The 26,052-nt window shown below is 40.9% G+C and overlaps 1 protein-coding gene across 2 annotated transcripts in view; it reads left to right on the top strand.

Annotated features, from left to right (window-relative positions):
• Positions 1–26,052, top strand: part of samd4a (sterile alpha motif domain containing 4A) — a 52,597-nt gene extending 26,545 nt beyond the window's left edge. For both annotated transcript variants that reach the window (XM_077239110.1, XM_077239111.1), the window contains 11 exons: positions 2,820–3,344; positions 12,403–12,657; positions 12,859–12,968; positions 13,793–13,879; positions 14,549–14,780; positions 15,090–15,175; positions 15,954–16,066; positions 18,499–18,697; positions 19,560–19,686; positions 22,173–22,256; positions 24,668–26,052. In XM_077239110.1, the coding sequence (XP_077095225.1) occupies positions 2,820–3,344; positions 12,403–12,657; positions 12,859–12,968; positions 13,793–13,879; positions 14,549–14,780; positions 15,090–15,175; positions 15,954–16,066; positions 18,499–18,697; positions 19,560–19,686; positions 22,173–22,256; positions 24,668–24,696 (1,847 nt within the window). In that variant the 3' untranslated portion in view covers positions 24,697–26,052. The remainder of the gene's footprint in view (positions 1–2,819; positions 3,345–12,402; positions 12,658–12,858; positions 12,969–13,792; positions 13,880–14,548; positions 14,781–15,089; positions 15,176–15,953; positions 16,067–18,498; positions 18,698–19,559; positions 19,687–22,172; positions 22,257–24,667) is intronic.

Consider the following 26,052-nt stretch of genomic DNA (forward strand, 5'->3'; position numbering starts at 1 on the left):
ATAAAAATAAAAGCGAATTCAAAATGCAATAATAATATACTTGATAATATAGGATTTTAATATCAGCAATTTATTGGTTATTAATTAATGGCATATCAGTATGTGTTATGTTCCTAAATGTGTCAGAACGTAATGCAAGTATGAAAAAAACGGACTGAACTCATATTATTTATTAAACTTACATGTATAGCTTACACATGAGATGGGTTTTGCAATATCTGGTGAGTCTGTTCTTGCAAATTTCCATTGTAGGATTCAGTAGTGAGACGCATGGAAAAGAGAGAGTGTGAGAAAGAGGGCTACCGTCTCTCTGGAAGCTCTGTGATCGGATCCTGAAGGAAGTGAACGGGGGGATGGTGGCAGAGGAAGTCAAAATCCTTGAGATGAGTAGGTTGCATTGTTTTAGCAGCAGCACTCCCTCTATATCCAGCTGGATGGGTGGAGCGAAGGAAGAAGAACTGTGTAATGATGGAGGAGTGTGGGAGCCATAGAGGAGCTGGCAACCACTGAGGTAGAGCAGGACGCTGGCCAAGTTGAATGCTGGGCTCTAATTTTAGTAGAGGAGTGTTACTGAGGGTCATGAGGACTTTATTACCAGATAAACTCATCACAACCTTTGGCAAGGCACAAACTGAACCGGACTGAGTGGTGACACGTTGTGGTGGACGAATAACCTTCTCTCACCACACATTGGATTTTCCTGTGTTTCTCAATTGGTGCTTTTGTCTAATGTTGATTTCAGAAACTTTCTTTTTTACATAGTTTGTCACATCTTGCAAAAATCACCCCTTAACATGACATGTTTTTAGTGGTTTGTAATTGTGGCTACACACACATGGTCTTATTTAGTACTGAAGACATGAACTTAATTAAATGTTTCCATCAAACATTTTTTGTTTTGTGTTTTATAACAAATGGATTTTGCCTTAAAGTCTGGCTTAGTAACTGATAAGTTGCGGGTTTGAATACTGAATATTGCTTAAAAGTCTCAGATAAAGGACCACCAGGAGGTAGGAACTGGGTTTGTCTCCTCCTTGCCCTCAAGAAGCCGTTGGCCCATCAGTAAAAATGGAAGTGCCTAAAAAAGACTCCCAGAGAGACACTTAATCATTGGTCCCCAGTTGTCCTCAAGTCTTTGTATCAAATAGCTCCCTGCTAAACATGACAGAAGACCTCTGAAACATCTCTACTCATGCACACATTGATGAAACAGTTTATGATCCTGTTTCATTAACGCTACAATCCTTGTTGTCTTTTTGAAGTGCAAAACATGTCTCTTGATCTTATGGTAATGAAAGAAGGTGAAGGGCAGCTTCTTTCAGCTTAGAGGGATTGCCAGAATGAAAGGTTTTCTGTCTACTAAAGATATGGAAATTGTTATCCATGCTTTTATCTCGTCCAGATTAGATTATTGCAATTCCCTGTATGTTGGTGTGTCCAAAAAATCTCTGGCGCGTCTGCAACTAGTGCAGAACGCAGCGGCCAGATTGCTGACTGGGACCAGTAAATATTCTTGCATCACTCCAGTTCTGGCCTCCTTACACTGGCTCCCGGTGGAGTTTAGGGTGCAATTTAAGGTCCTTTTAATGGTGTATAAGGGTCTACATGGACAAGCCCCTGCTTATAACTCTGAGCTATTGCAGCATCACTGCACCTCTAGACCATTAAGATCATCGCAAAGCTCACTGCTAAAGGTTCCAAAATCTCGCCTGAAAACGAAGGGAGACCGAGCCTTCTCGGTGGCTGCACCGAGGCTTTGGAATGGTCTCCCTGCTTACATCAAGGCTTACGATTCCATTGAAGCTTTTAAGTCTGCGTTGAAGACTTATCTATTTACTGTGGCTTTTAATTGCTTTTAGTCTTTGTGGCTCGGAATGATTTGTATCCTTTTTATGTCTGTCCTTTTTATGTTTTTTGAAATGTGGAATCTGTAAAGCACTTTGGTCAACTCGTGTTGTGTTTAAATGTGCTGAAGAAATACATTTTTATTATTATTATTATTATTATTTTCTGTATTTGCATACTGGTCAAAACATGTCAGGGTCTCATTTTGTCCCAAAATCAGACAGGGAAAAGTTTTGCATAACAAATATGACTTATTTTTTTATGACTAATTATTTAAAAAAAATATATATATATATATTTACATAATATGGTTATGAAAAACAATCCTAGTCATCCTAAAAATGTGAGTGAGACATGTTCTTGACAGCTTTCATGAGATTGGGATCATACAAGAAGACATTCCTGAATCCCATTTGTGGCTATACATAAAAGGCAGACCAATAGAATAAATGAGTCACAGACCCGATCTGGAAGTGGACAGAAGTTCACTCCGTGGCCGACGTTCTCTATTATTGGTGGTGGACAAAGCCTCTGTCGTGACCTCAAAATATCTATAGTTCCTATAGTTTCTGAGGCATGTTAAAATAGGTTGCGTGACCCTGGTTATGAGTAGTGCTCTCAAAAAACTATTTTAAATATGGCAGCTATTTTAAAGGAAGAGTAAAAAACAGGGATGACTTTGCTCAAGTTAATCTCATATTTTATTTTATAAACCTTGAATTCCTTTTATTTTTAATGTGCCCTTCTCTGTGAACTTGTGCTAAACTCCTTTAGCTTTTTATTTTTATTTATTAAAATCTTATATATATATTATGGTGCTATTTTCTGTAAACTTTTTATTTTATTAAGGTGTAAACGTATGCTATATTTTGAATTCCTTTTATTTCCTTCTTTATTTTAAACGGCCTTTTCTATTAATTCATGCTAACCTTTTCCTAACTTAATGCTATTTACTCTCTTTTTTTGTTTTGCAGTATTGATCAGTCAGTGGCAGAGTGAGACGAAGGAACGGGTCATCTCTCTGGTTCTGACCCACCTGCCTCTCCTTAAACCGGGCAACGTTGAGGCCAAGGTGGAGTACATGAGTCTCCTGCCAAAGATCTTGAGCCACACTATTGAACATGGCCGGCACTTGGAGGAAAGCAGGCAGCTTCTGTCCTACGCCCTCATTCACCCTGCAACCTCCCTCGAGGACCGGGCGAACCTCGCCCTCTGGCTCAACCACCTGGAGGAGCGGGCGGCTGCCCGAGGAGCAGGAGACTCCCTTGAGCGTATGTCTTCATCTCACCACGGGCAGCCTCCGCACCTCTACTCCCACCACCAGCGCTACGGGTCGGATGACCGTCTCAATGGCTGGCAGAGCTCGAGGGACTCTGGGCTCGGAAGTTGGCAGCAGCATCAGCAGCAGGGCTGTGAAAACGGCCATCTCTCACTGTACCCAGCATCCTCTGTTCCCTCCACTATCAATGCTGTAGGAACAGGCAGTGGGACCAACACAAGTGAGTTAACTTGGGACACTCTTTGTCTCCTGTTGCTTAGTCTGTCTATAACCACAGGTGTTTCATATAAGCTATCTGCTATTTTGTCTTTGGCAAGTGAGATTAAAACAGCTGCAGATTCAGACCTTTCAACTCTTTCAAAAATGACATTATTGTTAGTGACCTTATCAAATCTCTACCCATTTCCTCCTGAACAATTCAGATGCTGTACTTAAGACTAAATGTGATCTCGCATGTAGGAGCATTCAGAACTACGATAGCCCAGCAACGTCAGAGGCCTTTCGGCCCACAAAACGAGAGCAAAAATGTGTACATGCGGCACTGCCGTGCTGTGGGCGTAACAAAGATATTCAGATTGAACATATCTGTGGTCAGAGCACGATATTTCCAGCTAAGAATGTTAGGGTCTTTTTTTTCTGATGAAGGAGACAGCTGAGGATATAAATAAGGGCACATTTAAAGCACTGCTCTACCAGATCTTCTTTATTTTTTGACTACTTAAGAGTTTCAGCAGCTCAAAGGACTGGTTTCACAACTCTCCTCCAGCAACCTCAGGATGTAGGCTTTTAAAGCATAAAGTCATTATGATTTTGGTCTCTTCCTTGTAAGGTATCTTTTGTGGAGGTTTGTATTTTGGGAAAATGGCTAATATTTAGGGACTGGAACTTGAAATGTTAGCTGGGCACCTATTTTAAACTAGCCCGCGAAGACCTATACATAGTCCAAGCATTTACAGCCGCATATAGGAGGAGAGGACGGGCTCCACACGGCCTATGACGTATCTTCTCCATCTCAGTCTGTTTGTTTCCTCTTTCCCCTCACCCGTGACAGGGTTGAATGTTCCAGAAGAAGAAGACAGGCTCACCTGTTTAGTAGGTGCAATGGAAAAGACTCGCAGCTTGTTTGATTTGCCAGGTTCCCCATCCCCCCTAGTAGGAAACAAATATACTTGTGTTGGTTGTTCTGGCTAAAGCAATTTAGTGCTACAGAAGCTGTTTGTCAGACTTGTCTCAGATTTGGGCTGTAAATCTGAATCTATTTGACATCAGATTTAGGTTTGTTTGTTTGGAGTGAAACACACACAAGTCTGCTTGAAAATGGGGTCTGGGGTAGGGTTCATGTCTACCTACTGTAATTTGAGTTGATTACCCGTTATTGATAACATATAATTTGCCTCTCTTTAGGGAAAGGAAACTTTTATTTAGTACGGGTTCTAAATCTTTCAGACTCTTGAGTCGGTTCTTTTCAGTGAATCAAAAACAGTGTAATCTGATTCCCAAATGAATGAGTCTGAATCAAAAATATACTGTAACGGATTGACCTAATTAATTGGGGTGCCAAGCAGGGGTTTCAACCTACTAAATTTCTTTAAAGTCAGTCAACCATACAAAGGATTCAAACATGAAAAAAAAAGTTGGTACCCTTAATATGTGGATGAAGAATTACTACACAACCAGCAACAGGCTCAATTCATATAGACTGTTATTAGTTTTTTGAGCAATATAATATTCAGTCAGGGGAAAACATTCATGGTTCACAAATGCAAACAAAAACCCTACAAAACCAGAAACCAAAAAATTATTCAATTTTAAAGAAAAATAGCCCAGAAATTCAAATACTCAATGGGGCTCATTTAACATGACAAAATCTTTCAACACAAACAAATCATTTCATTCAAAAGTTAAATTCATTCAAATTCAGTTAATTCCTTTTCAACTCATTTAGAGTGCAAACCCCCAGTGTCACAAGTCCACATTAATAGTTCTTGACTGAGTTCTCAATCCAGCATAGGTGCTGGTACATGCACTTAGACCTTTAAGTCCATTCAGACCAGCACTGAGCAACCAGTCCACTGTGCAGTTCAAAAATAGCTTTCTCAGTACTTTAAATCATACTTACAAAGTATCATGGTCAAAAGTCTCAACTGCAAACCCAACATGAAAATATAAGAAAAAAACAATACAATTCGGCTGGAAAAATGTCACTAGATTTTTCCTCACTCCTGAGCAGAAGAGATATCAAAGCAAAAATGCAATCTGCTGGAGAATGTGTGGCTCGAATGAAGCAAATCATAGCCATATATTCTGGGAATGCTCTAAAGTTCAAAAATATTGGCAAGAAATCCATAAGAGTTTATAAGAGTATATTTATGGAACCCATCCAATTTAGTTTATTAACTCTATACTTGGGTCTTACAAATCTTAAATCAGAAGATAAATCTGATAAATATTTAATGAGAATTCTGTTGATAGCTTGCAAAAAAGCTATAACTAGAAAGTGGTTGCAACCTGAATCACCGGGAATCAACGATTGGCTGGGAATTGTGTATGAAATTTACACAATGGAGAGGTTAACAATGAATCTTCGGCTACAGTCCGAGAAATTTATCAAGCTATGGAGAAAATGGATAGGCTACATTCTCCCACTTAGACCAGACCTAGTGTAGAAATTTTGAAAAATTTTACGAAAAGAAGGGAAATCTTAAGAATTATTGAATAAGAGATACGAAGGATATGGAATGAAAGAAGTAATGATAGGAATAAAAATAAATACCCATATTGGGAATGAGAGTACTTCTGGATTAAAATGCATCATCCTCAAATGTTTTCTTTTGTATATAGTTAATAAAAAAAAAATTTGAAAACGGATCGGATCTGGTACCCAAACTACAGGCAGAGTAATAAATATATAACTATAGCTTACTGAATTTACAAAAAAGCTGTAATATTTGGTTGGCTGACATTGCCTTGCAACATATTTTATTGTTACTACAATTGATGACTTTTATGTCCCTTTTTTCTTTCTCTTATAATTTTGGATGTAATATCTGTTTCACAAAATATGTTTTGCTGTTTTTTTTTACCTTTATTTATTTTATTTATTTTTAGCCAATATACCCAATTGTTGAATGCCTTGACTAAGATTCCAGGTAACATCCAATTGTAAGGAAATGTTATAATTACTGTAATAAAATTTTTTTTAAAAAAGATTTAAAAAAAGAAAACAATACTTGTTTGGTTTTTGCCCAGTCAGTCAGTTGATGATCTGTCCCAGTCAGTCAGAGAAATGATCTGTCCTCCATTGCCGTTTGGACCATAGGTAGTTACTCTGAACATCCACCAACTTCCAAAAGATCCATAAATCCCAAGGCAAATCAATGAAATGTTCCTTTTACCTCACAGGTTGTTTAGGAGATATGCAGGGATTAACTTCCCACATCTTTCCACTGCACAAGGCATTGCTCAACTGCCATCTTCAAACTCTCTTAAGCCAGGTGCTCCACACAACATGTGACTCCAGAACGTCATGTGACTCAGAACATCATGTGACTCAGAACATCATGTGACTCAGAACATATCCGTCACAATACATACTTAACCCTTAACAGCTTATAACTTATGATGCTATGTTGTGTGACTTAAATCAGTGTAGTTTTGTTCTTAACGTGTCATTAAAGTTACATAGTGTAACGATGGTTCTTTGTGAGAGATGAAAGAAGACAAGGGTCGGCGTAACGGGGACTCGTACAATTTATTAAATAAACACAAAACAAAGAAAAGGTGCGCCACATGCGCGTTCACCGTAGGTAAAACTACAGCACAATATAAAGACACTGTTTCCTGCTGGGCTCAGCTCTCGGTCCACTTTTATCAAACTCTTCCCGATGTGTAAACTCCGTCCATTCATAAAACTCTTTCCGATGTGCAAACTCAGTCCATTTGTCCGCCAGGTCGTGAGTGTTCGTACGAGTCCCCAGTCAATCTCTCTCGCTCTCCTGCACCAGCCAGCTTTTATGCGGTCTCCCCACGCCAATTACTGCAATCAGAGACAGGTGTTCATCATTTTGCACTTGACCCACTTACTTACCGCTCGGCTCACCCCTCACTCTCCCACTGCAAACTCCGCAAAACCACGCCCCCCTCATCACATACCCCCCCCCCCCCCCTTCTCCGTCTGGAGAGGAAGTCAGCCACAGCCATCTGCGCCCCGGGCCTGTGGACCACCTGAAATTTAAAAGGTTGTAACCCCAGATACCAAAGGGTGATCCGCGCGTCCCCCCATCCCCCTGTCCGACGCGTCCGTCTGCAGAATAAAAGGGAGAGAAAAGTTAGGAGCCTGTAAGAGCAGTCCGCCACACAGAGCAGCCTTTATCTGGGTAAAGGCCTGCTGACACCGCTCCGTCCACTGGACGGTATCTGGTGCATCCTTTTTAGTTAGATCAGTCAGCGGGCTAGCGAGGTCCGAATAATTAGGCACAAACCTTCTGTAATATCCCGCTAGCCCCAGGAACTGTCTAACCTCCTTTTTGGTCTTAGGTCTCGGACAGGTCGCAACTGCTGCAGTCTTATCAATTTGGGGACGCACCTGTCCATGACCCAAGTGGAAGCCCAGATACCTAACCTCCACACGCCCAACCGCACATTTCTTTGGGTTGGCCGTGAGCCCGGCTCCTCGCAGCGCCCGAGGAAAGCCCGCAAATGCTGCATATGACGCTGCCAATCATTACTATAGATGATAATATCATCCAGGTAAGCAGCGGCATATGCAGCATGCGGCCGGAGAATTCTGAAAATGAGAAATCAGGCGCTGAAAGGTTGCCGGAGCCCCGAACAAGCCGAAAGGAAGAGTGACAAATTGGTGTAATCCAAACTTCGTTGTGAAGGCAGTGTTTTCTTTAGACATTGGAGTTAAGGGGATCTGCCAATATACCTTCGTTAAATCCAGTGTCGAATAAAATTGAGCGGTGCCGAGCTGATCAAGCAACTCGTCAACCTAAGGCATTGGATACTCGTCGAATTTCGACACAGCATTCACCTTGCGATAATCCACACAGAACCGGACCGAGCCGTCAGGCTTTGGTATCAAAACTATCGGGCTTGCCCAGTCACTGTTGGATCCTTCTATTACCCCCATGTCCAGCATAGCCTTCAACTCCTACTGAACTACTTTCTTTTTATGTTCAGGTAAGCGATAAGGCCGGCTGCGTAATACTACACCCGGCTCGGTCTCAACGTGGTGCTGAATGAGGTCGGATCGGCTGGGCAGGGGCGAGAACACTTCAGCAAACTCCGTTTGTAAATTGCGTATATCAGTGATTTGGAACGGCGAGAGGTGGTCTCCACCCGCGGCCAGAGCGAGTGATTGAGACTTTGAGTTCACCTCTGGACCAAGATCCTCCTCCCCACTCACTACCGATGCCAACATCACTGACTCCACCTCGCTCAATTTTTTAAGGAGATTGAGGTGGTAAACCTGATGTGCCCCTCCCCTATCCGTACGAGCAACTTCATAGTTGAGATCCCCAACTCGCCGTGTGACCTCAAAGGGTCCTTGCCACTTTGCAAGTAATTTCGAACTGGACGTGGGGAGTAATACAAGTACTTTATCTCCCGGTGCAAATTCGCGTAGTCTAGCCCCCCTGTTGTACAGCCGACTTTGTTTGTCCTGGGCCTGTAACAAATTCTCCATAGAAAGCCGCCCCAAAGTGTGGAGTTTTGTTCTCAGGTCCATGACATATTGAATTTAATTTTTGCTATTCAAAGGTCCATCCTCCCAAGTTTCTCTAAGAACGTCCAGCACCCCGTGGGGCTGATGCCCATAAAGAAGCTCGAAGGGGGAAAACCCCGTGGAGGCTTGGGGGACCTGCGTACAGCGAACAAGAGGGGTTCCAGCCACTTATCCCAATTTTTGGCGTCTTCCTGTACGAACTTCCAAATCATTGACTTCAACGTGTGATTAAAGCGTTCCACCAGTCCGTCTGTTTGTGGGTGATAGACGCTGGTGCGAACCGATTTAATGCCCAATAATTCGCAAAGCTTGCGAATAGTACATGACATAAACGCCGTGCCTTGGTCGGTGAGAATCTCCTTTGGGATTCCCACCCGGGAGATTAACTGAAACAGTGCGCTCGCTACGCTCTTGGCTGAAATGTTGCGAAGCGCCACTGCTTCTGGGTATCGTGTTACATAATCCACTAGGACTAATGCAAAACGATGCCCTCGTGCGGATCGTTCTAATGGCCCGATGAGGTCCATGCCAATTCTCTCGAAGGGGACCTCCACTAAAGGAAGGGGGCACAACGGTGCTTTTGGGTTGGCCGGTGGGTTTACCAACTGACATTCACGACAAGACGGGCACCACTTGCGCACGTTCTCGTGAATGCCCGGCCAAAAAAATCGGGTCATTAGACGATTTAGTGTTGCTGTCTGCCCTAAATGCCCAGCCATCGGATTACAATGAGCCGCCTGGAAAAACATTTCCCGACGGCTTTTCGGAACTAACAACTGTGTTGTATCATGCTTTGTCTGGGCGTCCTGGATCACCCGATACAACTTATCTTTTATAATTGCGAAATAAGGATATGAAAGAGGTCGGTCTGGGTGGAGAGGCTGTCCGTCGATTGTGCGGACCTGATCAAATGCATTTTTAAGCGTTTCATCTCGGGACTGATCCAGAGGAAAGTCTTCACGCTCCGAAAGATCCTGTCTTTCAACAGCGTTCCGATCCTCTGCCGCAGGTTCCGATGGTCCCGGCACAGCCTCTCCCACCTGAGCGACCGCTCCCTTCCCCCGCTTCCTTTTATTCCCAGAAACACCCGCACATAAATGTCCCAATAACACTTTAAACCCTGGGCCAATTGGTTCCCAAAATTAGCGGGTGTCGGAGGTGCTGACTTACGGCTACCTCCACACTATGCTTTTGGCCCCTAAATTGGATCGTGACTGGCATTAAGGGATACTCCACCACTTCCCCGTGCACACACCTTACCTTAACCATGCGGCTATTATCCAATGCCCAAGGTTGAATCAGATTTTGATGGATGGAGGTTTAGTTACAGCCTGAATCCACCAAAGCCTGAAAAGTACCCCCCTTTATACTCACTGGTATTTGATACAACCCAGCTCGATCGGGGGCGGCCTGCGGTGTGTCAGGGACCCTGACCAGGGTCCCCACCTCCATTACTGGACACTGATTGATAAAATGACCAGGGTCCCCGCGACGCCAACAGGCCGGCCCAGTCCTTCCCGCCGCCCCAGTGGCGGGAAATGGGTCAAGTGGTTGGCGTGGGGAGAGCGCTATAGGGAGTGGAGGGAAACCGGACGCGGAGGCTGCTCCCCAGGCGGCGCCGTAGGTGCGGGGAGAGGCTCTGCCCCGGTGCCGGTTCTCCAACGGGGCGCCGGCCTAGGAGAGAAATTCCCACGGGACCTAGGGAGAGGAACAGGGCGAGAAGAAACAGAGGGAGGGGGAAGAGAGGGAGAGAGAGAGAAGCTGCTGGAAGGGGTTCGCCGACCCCTGGGCACGCCACCATTTGGTCCTCCGCCAACTGGATGGCCTGGTTCAGCGACGTCGGGCGGTGGCACTGGACCCACTGCGCGGTCCTCCAGGGGAGCCGCGCCACGAACTGCTCCAGTACCACCTGGTCGATGATTGCCTCGACGTCCCGTTCCTCGGCCATCAGCCATTTGCGGCATGCGTCCCGGAGCTGTTGCACGAAGACGAAGGGCCGACCGGACTCCCCGAGCTCCATGGTCCGGAACCGCTGTAGGATGGCGCGCTTGAGGTCCTGATAGACCAGGTGGTTTGGGACTGGCAGCTGCTGTGCGGCGATCTGCGCCTCTCCGGACGGCAGTGGGATCAACCACACTGGCCAGTCCCCGGGCGGCCAGCCCCAGGCCTCGGCCGTTCTCTCGAACAGGTCGAGAAACGCTTCCGGGTCGTCCAGTGGACCCATTTTATGGAGTGGGATGGTCTGGGCCGAGGCTGAAGCTGGCGTTGATGGTCCGGCCCATCCCTCCCGGTCCATCCAGCTCCGGAACAGCTTGCGGTCCTCCTGCTGGGCGCGGAGGAGCGCCTCGAACCGGCACTCCTTTTCTTCCTTCACGGCCAGCACGGCACAATGTTGTTCCTGGTGTAGACCCGCGAGCGCGTGGATGACATCCGCAAATGGAGACGGAGACTGTCTGGCGGCGGTTTCTTCTTCCATCCCGGGTTTCGGCACCAGTGTAACGATGGTTCTTTGTGAGGGATGAAAGAAGACAAGGGTCGGCGTAACGGGGACTCGTACAATTTATTAAATAAACACAAAACAAAGAAAAGGTGCGCCACATGCACGTTCACCGTAGGTAAAACTACAGCACAATATAAAACCACGCCCCCCTCATCACACATATTATGATGTTTGTCAGTAGTAAGTTGTAAAAAAATAACTGAAAAAAACATGAGCAGTTTTTGTTCTTAGTATTGTGATTTAATATATAGTTTTTATGCGTCTCAACAAAGTTATTGAGTGTTATTGATAACTAAATCGAAAATTATATTTAAAAAATCACTTATTGAAATAAAGCTGAATTATATATATATATATATATATATATATATAAGCTTAAATTTAAGAAAATTAAATGAAAATTACAAAAGTTACCTTCACAACTAACTTAAATAAAAAAAACATTTAAGTTAAAGTGCTAAAATTAGTAAAACTGAAATGCATAAATATAAATAAATAAAAAAAATTAAAAAATTGAAATGCCAAAAACTTTAAATTAAAATGAAACCTGAATATATATAAAATCTAATTGTAATGTATTGTATTTAATATGATAATTAAATTAGTATTGCAAATTTTGATGTTTTGGTCACATCGAAAAAGTTTAAAAGTTTAAAATAAGAGCTGGATGGTTTGCAGTGTCACAGGAATATGGAGTAGATGATATATTGTTAAATTTTGAATTCATTATTATTATTAATTAATTGTTCAGAATACCCCTGGAGTATGAAATCATATCCTGTTTCTCATATTCATTGCAGTCCAAAATAATTTTGCATACTTAAAGCAACTGAAAGCCCCTGTACTATTCGACCCTCAGATTTTCCACACTGACTAGACAGAAAATAGTATGTTTTAAAAAGTTCATCCTTAAGTCTGCTTGGTAACAGCATAGCTACTAAACGTAGCTTGTAAATTTGAAGCTTTTGATAGAAGTTTCTGGAAATATAACGGTCCTGACTTGTCGATGATCTCACGCCGCATGTCTGTTTTTTTTCCTTCTTCTCGCAGTCCTGTCGGGTGGGCAGCACAGTCCTCTGAGGCGTTCTGTGTCTCTGACCCCTCCGATGAGTGGCGGATCTAACCAGCCTCTGGGGCACGGATGGCTCTCTCAGGAGGACCTGCGTCCCCGCGGGCCGGCCCCCGACCACGCCCCCATCTCTCCCCAGAGCAGCGTGGCGTCCTCGGGCAGCGGAGGCAGCGAGCACCTGGAGGAACACGCTGCTGTCCGAAGTACATTCCATGAGGACGGCAGCGGAATGAGGGGTGAGCCACAAATGTGTTCATGTAACAGGGATGCGACTGACTGTGTTAAACACATTTTTTAGTGCAAGTAAACAGATCTTGGAAATAAATAATTGATCTAATTAGTCGTTAAGATGAGCCCAGACCTTTAAAAATTAGGTCACTCTCATGAAATCCAGCTTGCATTGCTTTTCATCTGAAATAATGTGATGTCACTCTCAGATGTGCCGGCATGGCTGAAGAGTCTACGTCTACATAAGTACGCTGGGCTTTTCTCCACCATGACATATGATGAAATGATGTCACTTTCAGAGCATCAGCTGGAAGCTCAGGTTGGTGCTTTCATTGCTCTTCATTGTTACACTTCAAAAAAAAAATCTTAATTTTTGTCTTATTTTCCAATGTATGTATATATACCACACATTTGTTCTGCCTTTCAATTTATATTTCTTACCCCATTGGCAGTTTTTTTTCTAATTTAAGCATAAATCTCACTCAGTTTTATTACACATCTCCAAAAGTAGACTTCATATACTGTATAATGACATTTTCTTTCTCAACTAAATGTATCTTGTTTTAATAATGTTTAGGTGTTTATATCGGAAAATAAGTCTGAAAAAATACTGCAGATCACCTCCAACCGGTTTAATAGTTTAAAGCTACAAAGTTAGTAACATTGCCAGAGAGGTCCTAGCATGTACAAGATACGGACATGCTGAGTTTGAGCCAAACACAAGACTTAATTATTTCTTGTCATTTATGTGATTACTATAATTATAGTATCTTGATTTAGCTAGCTATGTTGTTCATTTAGCTCCAAATACTTTGTGCCCACAACTAGTTGTAGCCTACTATATTTCCTGCACAGTTAGATACTGTTGTAACAATGCATACAAAATATAGAAAGACATTGCTTGTGGAATAACACACATGGGACCTTAATGGAAAAGAAAATTATACGTTTTTTTGTGTGAAATTTGGCTATTATTGTAGGTGAATCTTATATAATTTGTCAATCTTGTACCTATATTTATAGATTTGTAAATTGTATATGTTGTGGCATTGTTGCATATTATCAGGCAAGATGAAACTAATCTGTTTTTATGTCATGTAGCATGTCATATTGTGTTTTAAGCATTGTTTTCCTCTGATATAGCAAGTCACTAAAGGGGCACGGCACAAGATCATCATCAGTATTCAGAAGCTGAAAGACCGACATAACATGCTGCGCTGTTTGGAGAAGGTCAGAGCCTCTCTTTTCCCGTTTATTTCAACCCATAAACTTTCATTTATGTTCATCTGAACCGTCCTATTGATCACAAACTTCACATTTGCATTCATTTGTACAGCAGATGCTTTTTTTCACTTTTAGATTTCACCTTCAATCTGTCAGTTACCAGCCTTGATCTTTAACTGCAGAGCCCAAACCTCTGCTAATATCATTTTCACATGCAGTTTGTATGTGTGTTAATTATCATCTATTTAATTCAAGGACAATATTTGATACAACAAGAGACAGGAAGGAGCCAGATGTCTAATTTCAGAGCAACCTTTTCATCAAGCTTTCCATCTCGGAGCATTTGTAGCATCGGAAATAAGACACCTCCTCCTGATAGCCGGATCCATTTTAAGTTTTAATGTCCCGCATGGGTCGGCCCTGTTAGAGTCGCACCGTGCGACGGGGAAACAAACACGCACGTATTTTTGGTAGATCTTTATTTTGTCCTCACATGTCCTTTTCCACCTCATTACATGTCTGAAATATCCCGACACCTGACAGTTGCCCGTATTGAATTTATGGAAGTGTCCAAAATAATGCTGCACTGCAACCTTGAATAACTTGCATCCATTCATTTGTCATCTCTCTCTCTCTCTCTCTCTCTTTCTCTCGTTCTCTCGCTTTCTCTTTCAGGATATTTTGGAGGGAGGGAATCTACGTGCTCCTTTGCAAGAGCTTCACCAGATCATCCAGACGCCCATTAAAACCTGCAGCACAGAGGATTCATCACAGCGCCACCTGCTGCGCGCAGAGGGGAAGAGCAGCATCGCCAGCTCACACTTGGGCGGAGGAGAGACGGAGGGAAACTCCACGCTCATAGCCGAGGGAGACATCCCTGCTCAGTTCACTCGCGTCATGGGCAAAGGTTCACGCGCAGTTCTTCCTTCCCGCAATCTGAGAATCATTTCAGGCTTTTAGGATTGTTTAAATCCTATCCATTACTTTCCATTTCCACACATCTTTATCTCACTGACAGAAAAATGGGTCAGAGGTTGACAGACAGAGATGATGTAATTTACTTTCCTTAAGTTTTGCTGAGCTTTCCATAAACATATGAGACTGAAAGTCACATTAAACTCATAATGAAACACAGCAGCAGTAGTAGTTTTTGCGTCATGGAAAAAGATTTTATTTTTAATAAATGTGTGATTCTTTTTGTCTTTCTTTGTGGCAGTTTGCACACAACTCCTAGTCTCTGGGTCAGATGAGGAGAACATTAGTTCCTACCTACAGCTTATTGATAAGTGCCTAATTCATGAGGTAAGCATTCATGAAAGCAAAATGTATTCCTAAATACATGAAAGTTCTGATAAGAAAGTTCTAAGTGTGAAATATTGATTCGCTTTTTATTATTCAATAAATTCCCATTGGAGACAATCAAGCGGACAATCAAGTTGAAACATTAAAATGACTTCAACAGAAATAATTTTTTTTTAAACTAAATATGTTTTTAAAAACTAATAAAAAGACAAAAGGACATGATATAAAACATAAAATCTAATTCTTAATTTTGAAATCTAAGTTTAAATCATTAATAATCATGATTAAATCATGATTTGCTTCTCAGATTCTAGAGAGCATTTGATTGGATAAAATTTGTATTTGTATATTGTCATCAATATTTATGGTCTTCTTATCAGGAAGACTACAGAAGAATGTATCTGATAAAAGTATAATTTATTTCAGGTGTCAAAGCTAATAAATGTGATCTTAAAGTCAATAAACAATTTTGATTTCATGGTGTTTAAGGCATTTACGTATTAGGTGTACTTAACCAAATCAAAATACAAAACTGCTTTAGTTTCTTGTTTAAGACTGTCATGGTCAGCAAATGGCGAGCATACAGTTCTTTTCATTGGTTTGTATTTTTCTTATTATTGAAGCTACTGAACAAATTACAAAGAATTAAAGAATAAGCAGACATAGTCCCATTAGACAGTTTTGGGGTCTTCACTTATGAGGTGTAATGTTCATGGTGGGCAGTGTTGAGTCTCTCTGTCCCACCCCTCACTGCTCTGACGTCTCGCACCCCACGCAGGCCTTCACAGAGACGCAGAAGAAGAGGTTGTTGTCATGGAAACAGCAGGTGCAGGTGCAGTTCCGGTCAATTTCACGGAAAACTTTACTGGACTTAACAGGACAGAGACGAAGGTAGAGTTAATTTTGGAGGTCATGATAAGCACGCAATTGAATTTTTTCTTATAAGAGCTTTAATAAGTTTCTCTTGAGATTTGCTTTTCTTCTGCCTGGGGTCCGAGAGACCCTGATACTGATACTGATACCCTCGGACATATTAAAACCCTTTTCAAAGTTTTAACCCTCTGTTTTATCCTAAAATTAACCCTTCAAAAATTCATTGTTATTCGGGATTTCCATTTAGGGTTAGTTTGACCCAAGCCGAAACATGCTGTAGAAAAATACAATAAAACAAATACAAATAAAAAAAACGGGTACTTCTACATCTACCAGGTAGTTTTAGGAAATAAAAATCCATTGGATGTTTAAATGCCTCTCTGGAGGACAAAATAAATGGTGGACATTTTAGATGTGGAAATTGTCAGTTTTCATCAAATATTTTTGGGCAATTTAATTTGGTAAGTAGCTGTGTCTTAAAGGGACAGTTCACCCAAAAATTAAAATGTTGTCATCATTTACTCACCCTCAAGTTGTTTCAAACCTGCATGAATTTCTCAAGAAAAAGTTTTTTGAAGAATATGAAACTTCCGTTTAAGCAGATCATTATTGCATCATTATTGTAATAAACTGACAGGTTAACTGTACATTATCAGTGACTTTTAAATGACAGTAAATTTCAGTGGAAGATTTTGATCATGATAGCTGTCATCTGATTAATAGGGCAAAACCTAGCAAAACCAGTTTTGTTGCTCAAGTCTTACCAAATGACATCATACAGTGGACTGAGAACAGACTTTAGGCAAGAACAGTACTTTTGAGGTTTACCCTGTCAGATATATTGATTGATTTAGGGCAGAATTGACATCTGTGTTTTTATTTATTGGACTAAGACTTTAATGATGATCGGATACCACAAACCACACAGAAGTGTTTAGGACCATGAGTCACGGTATGCCGTCACTCCCTACTGAATTGCATCAGGGTCTGAAAATAGAGCATATGATACTCAGCTAGAATCTCCGTTTTTATGTCTCAGTGTAAAGCATTATAGACTTCTACATTAGTGGTTCACAACCTTTGTAACTTTATGGTCCCCATTGTCAAAGTCAGTACTGGAAGGCCCTCCTACAGTGACTCTGGTTTTTCCTCTTGTACTTCTGCCAAAATCAAAATTATACCAAAAACACTTGCTTGTTTTCAGTAGGGCTGTCAAATACATTAAAGTAATGAATCAATTAAACTGTACACTCTTTTTATAAATTTGTTAAATTTGTTTACGGTGCCTTAAAATTAACATATCTTTGCATATATATATATATATATATATATATATATATATATACATACATACATGCATACTGTTACTGTAAACAGTATATATTTTTTTTCTTTAGCAATATTGTTACTTTTAAAGCATTGTAAACATACAAGTTTTTTTAAAGCGTGTACTGTAGATCTTGATTATGATTCATTATTTTAATGATTTTCGTTGATTAATAATTTTTTCTATTATTAATATAATAATTTTCTAAAACTTTCTCTTTCTCTCAATGTTTAAATAATGTTTTTCATGCTTGTTCAGTGAACCATAAACAATTATTGAACATGCACCTCTGGAACAGATCTTAAGACACTGACATTTATTGTCTACTGCCTGTAAATTGTTACATCTCCAATAATGTTGGACATTAAAGAGACCTTTCTACTGACTCTAGTGACCAGAAGAAAGATGCCCAGGGTCCCTGATCACTTGCGAGAACATTCCATAGTCCTGCATGAGGACTGCAGATGTGGCTGAGCAATAAACTGCAATGTCTGTAATGTAAGACACCTAAGACATTGTTACAGGGAGACAGGAAGGACAGCTGGTCATCCTTGCAGTGTGAAAGCACGGGTGACCACGTGTCCCCTCAGATGTGTTCGAGAGCTTTAAAAAGTGTCTTGGTGGAAGGGTGGAGTAACAAGAAATAGCAAATCTGCTGCGGTCCATGAGGATGAGATTTACAGTAGTACTTAAAGCAGCTGGTGCACACACCACATACTGATGGCTACTTTTGACATTGACCTCAGCTCTGTTCAGGGACTCATTATTCCATTTCTGTTCATCAGATGCCTGTGAAAATTGTTCAGTTTATGTCTCGGTTGTTAAATCTTTTTATGTTCATACAAATGTTAACACGTTAAAATAAGGCTTGGGAAAAAAGCAACTGAAAGTGACAGGACGTTTCTTTTTAAAATGGATATAATATATATATATATATATATATATATATATATATATATATATATATTATATCGTGTATATATTAATAATGTATAATATCTTAATAATAATATTATTATATACACTTTAAATTTGTTTTAAATATTTTTCTATATCATTTTCTGTTTTTTAATATATAATTTTTCTATATATTTTTTGACGCTGTCTGCCTGTTTCATTCCAGCATCCGGTACGGTCAGTCCAACTCCCTCCCAACCACGGGTTGTGTAGGCAGCGGCGTTCCCACACGGAGAAACTTGCGCCAGTATCAAATGCGGAGTTTGCCTGGTGTAAGACCTGGGCTTTTGGGTACCACCGGCCTGTTCGGACCAAACCCCCGGAGCAGCAGCAGCACCCCCACCGGCCTGAAACAGGGCAGACAGGTTTGTCATTTCACAGTGGCTTTCAACAACACCAAACCCAATGTGTAAAGGACTCTATTACCACTTCAAACTGAAGGGAGTTTATGTTTTTGAAGTGGATGGAGCTGGAGGCAATTTACGGCATTCCAGAATTCCAACATCACTGTTGAATGGAACAACTGAGGATTGGGTTGCGATAACCTGGCATTCTTGCGTGTCTGCTCAAACATTTTTCTAGGCACGCTTACAATGGGAGGAAGTTCCAACTGCCTCCCTGGTTCAGAGTCTGTGGACGGTGGGGTTAGGTGCGCGAAATAGCGATGAGTCATGTGTGGGGAGAAGTGCAACTGGAGGGAGGAGAGAGAGGGAAGGGGAGAAAAGAAGAGGAGAGGAGAAAAAGAAAGAAAGAGTGAGCTAGTCAGAGGCAGTGAGAACAGTGCACAGGCATTTCCTGTTTTTCCCTGCTCCTCTGAACGGGAGGGCCAGGAAAGGGGGGAGAGGGAGTCAAATGAAGGGAGTGAGAGAGTGAATGAAAGTAGGATAGGCAGGTTAGAAGGGCTTATTCACTTCAAATCACTCCATGAATGGATGAATCTTACAAGAAATCCTATTTTACCCTATATTTACCCAGTGTGACATTATATTTGTTCCTGTGCTAAGAAAAGCCATGTTTCACACTGAATGAATGAGAAAGTATGTGTTTTATAACTAGACGTTTTATCTGTTTTTCATATATTATTCTGATTTTATTTTTTATTTTATTGAATTACGTTACATTTGGTATTATTTTCCAAGTCTCTTATGTCAGTCCCAACATTCACGTGAGCACAGATTGTAGTATGATGTGAATGTAATTTGGTTGACGTGTGTTGTTTTTTGTTAGGGTTTGTGGTTTGCCAACCCAGGGGGCAGTAACAGCATGCCCAGCCGCACACACAGCTCAGTTCAGAGGACTCGTTCACTACCCGTCCACACCAACCCACACACCATGGCCATGTTCCAGCAAACAGGTAAGAGACAGGAACTCAGACACTCTGATCATGTGTAACTCACAGTCTGGAGTTCTATCATCTCTGACACAAAAAAACCCAGATAACTTAAAGGACAATTCCGGCCAAAAATTAACCTAGGGCTAAATAACACATGGGTACCGAGTCGACCAGTCGAACCACGAACGCCGCGATACGCGAGCTGAACTGTGACTATCGACCAGGACGTATCACGGCGTTCGTGGTTCGACTGGTCGAGACTGTTTTCCAAAGATGGCTCCTGTACACTTACAAAGTTCTCAACGCTTCGGTTTGCAGGTAGAGACCCTCATTATGTACCGGGGCTATTTTGAGCCTTGTTAGTGGTATTAACTAGCGATTTTTATTTTTACTTATTTGATGCCCCATACACTAGCGTTATAAGCTAATCTGTGGTTAAACTAAAACTAACGTTCAAAGTGGGTACATTTGATGTCATGAAAACGCATCCCAGAGAACGGTCACCTCGGTACCATGTGTTATTTAGCCCTAGGTTAATTTTTGGCCGGAATTGTCCTATAAGAGAGCCAACATTTTGAAATAGTTTCCCTCCAGTTAAGGAGCTCTGAGGTTATAAAAAGCTTGTAAATGAAGTGCCATCCAAGCCATTTTAATCATTGCCTCTTCAATTGGTCATTCTGCGGTTTCCTCTTCTTTTTTCTTTTTGGCTGTGCATGAAAATTAATAATCAACTTTCAAGTGTGCATTACACTGTGCTGTATTTAAAAAGTCTGTGTGAAGGAACCATCATTTTTCTAGACTACATTTTTGTGCTAACTAATTAATATGATCAAAAAGCTAAAAGAAATTAAGATATTACAATCAGAGGTTTTAATTGAAAAATATATATTTTATTTAAGTATTTTTTATATATATATATTTATTTTTATTATAAGTTTGTGTATGTATGTATATGTGTGTATATATATATATATATATATATATATATATATATATATATATATATATATATATATATGTGTTTATTATTATTACTTTTTTGCATTGTAAATATTTAAAATGTCTTAAATTGAATTCCCTTAAAAAGGCAGATACCCTTATTTTAAATGTATTTCTGAGCTAAAATAAGGCTCTTGTCAAGTAAAAAATATGATCAAATATTTGCTAGTGATCAGAGACAGTTTCTTTCTTCTGACTGAAACCGCGTCACACGTTTAAAGAGAAAGTTTTCCATGTTCTTCACACATGGACTGACACACGTTCAGGGCAAACAGATGTTCCTCTCTGCTTGTGGCTCCACTCTGACTGCAGCCTTTACTCACTTCCTTTAATTTGCTCCGTTCTCGTGGATTTGCAGAAATACTCGAAAAAGAAAGAGGGGCTGTGCACGGGAGTGTGTACAGTGTTTTTTGTGTGCTAGGTTGCATGCTACAATGACTTTCTTTGTGCCTGCCACTTTCTCTCTCTGACTCTTCCCCTTCCCTTTCTCATTACTGCCCATCCCAATGTGTTCATATTAACGCCTTGATTCATTCAAAGGCATCAAAGTGGGAGCACTGTGAGAGAGACTTGAGGGGCCTTATAGGATTTAATGATTAAAAATAGCAGGTTGTCCACACAGTGGTTGCCTAACTCAGCTCTTCCTTCCCACAAGGGATTTTCAAAGGCCTGTTTGCTGTTGACTCAGCTAAAGACGAGCACTGTAAAGGCCAAGCAGAGCTGCAGGAGTCCTGAGCAACCAGAGTCCGCCCCATCGAGACTGAATCAACTCTTTTACAGCAGAGATCCCACTATAGTCCAGTGTATTACTGAGGGAACTATGAACACAATCGGTTCACAATCAGTTCAGTGCAATTTGCAAGCAATAATGGCTGTGAATTTTGAAAATTGAGGTCGCAATTTGGGAGCTATTGATCAATTGTAGCAGGCATAATGACTGGGATGTGAATAGGACACTGAGAAGTTTGAAATAGACCTTTGTTTGGCTTTTTTTCTCTAGCTGGTAAAGGTCTGAGTGGGTTAATGGTAAAAAAGAAAGGATGAAATATTGGTCAGATTATTAGAGCCTGTTTTTATCTATGATTTATCTTAAGCTCATGGTCTAAGGTCTGGGCTAATAACTTCAAGGTTAAAGGTTTGAATCTGACAAGGGGTGACCTGAATCTATTGTGCTTTTGAGCAAAACACATAACCCTTGATTGATGCAAGGGTGACACTTCATGTAATAAATGTACTGTAAGTTGAAAGTGTCTGATAAAAATGATCTGTGATCAAAGTTTCAAATCTGACCTGCATTGTGCACCGAACCTATTTACTGATTTTCTATCTGTTCTGTTTCTCATCTTTCTGTCTTTAACATGTGGCAAAAAGCACAGATAACCCCTTTTTCTGTATGATATGGTGTGTCAAGACATCAGTCTGTGTCATACAGACCTCAATTGGCTTGTTATGTGTTGTTTATTGTCGCACTTTGTTAAAGTTTACACAGTTTGTTTATGGTTTTGCAGATTTACATGTGCCTGTAACTGAGCCAGATATCAATAATCGTTTGGAGTCTCTGTGTCTCAGCATGACCGAACACGCTCTGGGAGGTACGTGTCCACTTCCTGTTCAGTTTACAAATACTGCACTTAAAGTAATAGTTGTTCATCAAAATGAAATAAAAAATTATATATATGTGTGTGTGTGTGTGTGTGTGTGTGTGTGTGTGTGTGTGTGTGTGTGTGTGTGTGTGTGTGTGTGTGTGTGTGTGTGTGTGTGTGTGTGTGTGTGATGACAATTACACTACCATTCATAAATTTTGGGTCAGTAAGATCAGTTTTTATTATTTATTTATTTTTATGGGAAGGAAATTAATACTTTTATTCAGGAAGGACAATTTGATAAAAAGTTGAAGTGAAATAAAATATATTTATAAAGTTACAAAAGATTTCTATTTGAAATAAATTCTGTTTTTTTTTTTTTTTTTACTTTCTATTCATCAAAGAATCCTGGAAAAAAAGTATCATGATTCCCACAAAAGCAGCTTTGCCAGGACAAGAATAAATTACATTTTAAAATATATTAAAACGGAAAAGTTATGATCAATTGTAATAATATTTCACAATATGAATGTTTTTTGTGTATTTTGTCAAATAAATGCAGCCTTTGTGAGCTTAAGAGACTTAAGAGATATTACCCGTAGTGTAGTTCAACATTTTCAGAGTTGGGCACGCAGATATCCTACACTAAACATGTTATCAGAGATTTATTTGTTCATCTTCAATAAATGACAATGGATTTGAACCTCTGTCATTTGCAATCACATGAACATAATAAATGATATGAAGAAATGAAAATGAATGTAGATGAAGAAAAAGTTAGCAGTTAGAAAACATAACAATAGTTTATCAATTTTTTTTGCCCATTTCTTTAATGACATTGACATATCCACCTTTAAAAAAACCTTAAACTACTTGTCTACCTAAGAAATTGACGTCTATCTCTGAAAACAGGAAGTACTTGTCTAGTAGTAGCTAAGCAGACTGTGTATTTTTTGAAGATTTATACATGTCTTGATGTCTGAATCTATACTCTAATACTCGTCTTTTGTTGCAAGCTGATGAAAAAGGGTGTTATTTATACTTTATATTGTTTGTGCCAAAAGTCTCTGATTTAATCCATGAGAATGGAATTTGAGGAAACGGATTGGATCCATGCTGACTACGGCAGTATCACGAAACCTCACAGGAAAACGTTTCTGTCAGGATCATCCCCTATGACACTCATTTAAAAGGTCAAATACCCTTCTGAAGTAAACCGAAGTGCTCTTTTTCCCTTTGAAAATGTCCGAGGGGAACTGTTTGTTTCTTCTCCAAGACATTTCATTGAACTTTTTGAGGTGTTTCTGTGGGCGAAGACGCATCAGACACAACAGTCTTGTATAATATTGTGACTATCAGTTCCAGACGGGAAGGAGCGTTACTTTGTATCCACACGTCACGGGATCAATGCAGTGAGCATTCCCGTGTGAAGTGGAGGTTTTCTTTGCATAAAGAGAGTTTTTTTTCTCAGAGCTGACACAGAGGCTTTCAGTGCAGTGGGTTTGGCGCTGGACAAGCACAGCTTTGTGTTGGGGGAGTGCAGGGAGACAGACAGGAGAGAGGCAGACAGGCTGAATCAGAGAGACGGGCAGAAGCAGTGGGCAGCGCATGCGGTGAGGTCAGGAATGCCCCGCTCGCTCCACAGCTGCCAACAGAGCCCGTAGTGTTCATGTGGCAACGTAGCCCTCGACTCCCCCCCCCTCAGGACCTCCAGCTCCTCTGGTCAGCACCCTGCCTGGGAGTTTTGGTGCCCTCATTACGCAGAATGACACTGCTTGCTCTGTGAAACTGTATGGTTGGGAAGTCCAGCTCATTTTAGATGAAACTGATTCATTGAGTCATTTGAGTCCCTCAAAGTGGAAGTCCTGTGCTTCATATTTTCTTAGTTGTATCATTTACACTACCGTTCAAAAGTTGCTTTGGGAAGAAATTGTGGCTTTTGTTCAACAAGGATGCATCAAATTGATCAAAAGTGACATTCATAATGTCACAAAAGATTTCTATTTCAAGATTTCTTTTGAACTTTCTTTTCATCAAAGAATCCTGAAAAAATGTATCACAGTATCCTCAAAAATATGAAGCAGCACAACCGTTTCAACATGGATAATAAATAGACATTTTTCACGAGCCGCAAATCAGCATTATAGGATGATTTCAGAAGGATCATGTGACACTGAAGACTGGAGTAATGATGCTGAAAATTCAAATTCAGATGTTTTCACTGTATTTTTCATTAAATAAATGCAGCCTTGGTGAGCATAAAAGACTTCCGTTAAAGCATTAAAAATCCCAAACTTTTGAATGGAACATGTGATTGAATAAAAGATGTCGTCACATATTTTTGAGTGAACCTTTCCACAAGTGTTTGTCAGTTGCACTGTGATCGTATTCAAAAACTGTGATGTCACTTGTTTCCATAGATGGCGTTGATCGAACCTCAACCATCTGAGAGAACGGGAGAGGGCGCACAGGGAGACGGCATGCCTGGCAGCAGGGGAAAGGTCATCAAGAGGTCACGAGCCCCTCTGTCTATAAACTCCCCCCTCTCCACCTGCTCACCTACCAACTCAATAGCCAATAGGAGCGGTAGGGCGTGGCCTACACAGTGCCATTCACCGTTTACTGAAAGGCTTAACACAAGCAAGTTCTGTCATCATGACTACTTCAGCGTGTTTACATTCGATCCTGGGAGAAAATCACATCTTCAACACTTCCATAGAAGAGCGCAGCAAAGGGTCTTCGTGAAGGCAGGCCATTAGAGGAGGTCCGTAAAGCAACGGAGACAACTTGAAGCGTTCGGACGGCTGTCTTGGACGTCACAAAAACCAAAACCAACCAGCAGACGAAACCAGATGACAGATTAGATTTCTGTGCAGATGCTAAAAATATTATGTCACCGTATGTTTACACATAATACTGTCAAGGATATCAAAACAGTAATTGTTCAAATCCGAGGACGGGTGTACAGCTTTAGGTTCCTAAACGGCTTCATAGTTTACAATTGTGTTTGTATTTACTGTTTTGTTGCTCTAGTTTTCTTTTGTGCCGGCAGGAAAGCTGATTTACAGCACTACAAAGACAGTCAGAGCTATGGATGGTACTCAGAAGAAAGAGAGGGAACGTGTGAGCGGCGATGGGAAAGGAAACAGGAAGTGATGTGCGTGGAAGGGTCTGTGGAAGGAGCAGGGGATTCTGACATGAGGAACAGAGGTCGAGGGAGATCAGAAAGTCAGAGTAGGGGAATATGGGAGAAATGCCAGCAAATGCAAGTAGATGGAAAGGTTGAAGTGGAGCAGTTGAACGTGTAGGTCAGAGGTGCACAGGTCCGGGCAGAATATGCAGAAATATTATATATATGTTATATTTTGATATAATATATATACCTTTTATAGTTGGCTTAAAGGATAAACAGTAGACTTGGGAGACGTGTACGTCACGAATTATGTTTGTTCAGATACTGTGGGAATCTGCAGAGTTTCACACAGATTCTGTTTTGGCCTAGAGATATATTCAGATTTTTACAGATCAGTTTTATGCATTGAATTCTGTTGTGTAAATGCACAGCCGTGGAGTGACGCATAGTGATTTTTGGGTCATATGGATGTTTTGAACTTGTGTCTGTGTATTTGGGATATCACATGCGTGGTACACTTGGTCAGCAGGACATGGACTGTTGGAGCAACAGGGAGAGATATATGTCACATTGAAATGTAAAAGGAAATAACACTAATGCACCAGTTACTAGTACAGAGCGCCGCCTTGTGGTGAAACTGTGCAATAGTTACCAATAAATGAGGATAGTCTT

The sequence above is a fragment of the Siphateles boraxobius genome, unplaced genomic scaffold (genome assembly GCF_051911475.1).
Source record: "Siphateles boraxobius isolate OS27281-9 unplaced genomic scaffold, OSU_SipBor_1 22, whole genome shotgun sequence".
Taxonomy (NCBI): Eukaryota; Metazoa; Chordata; class Actinopteri; order Cypriniformes; family Leuciscidae; genus Siphateles; species Siphateles boraxobius.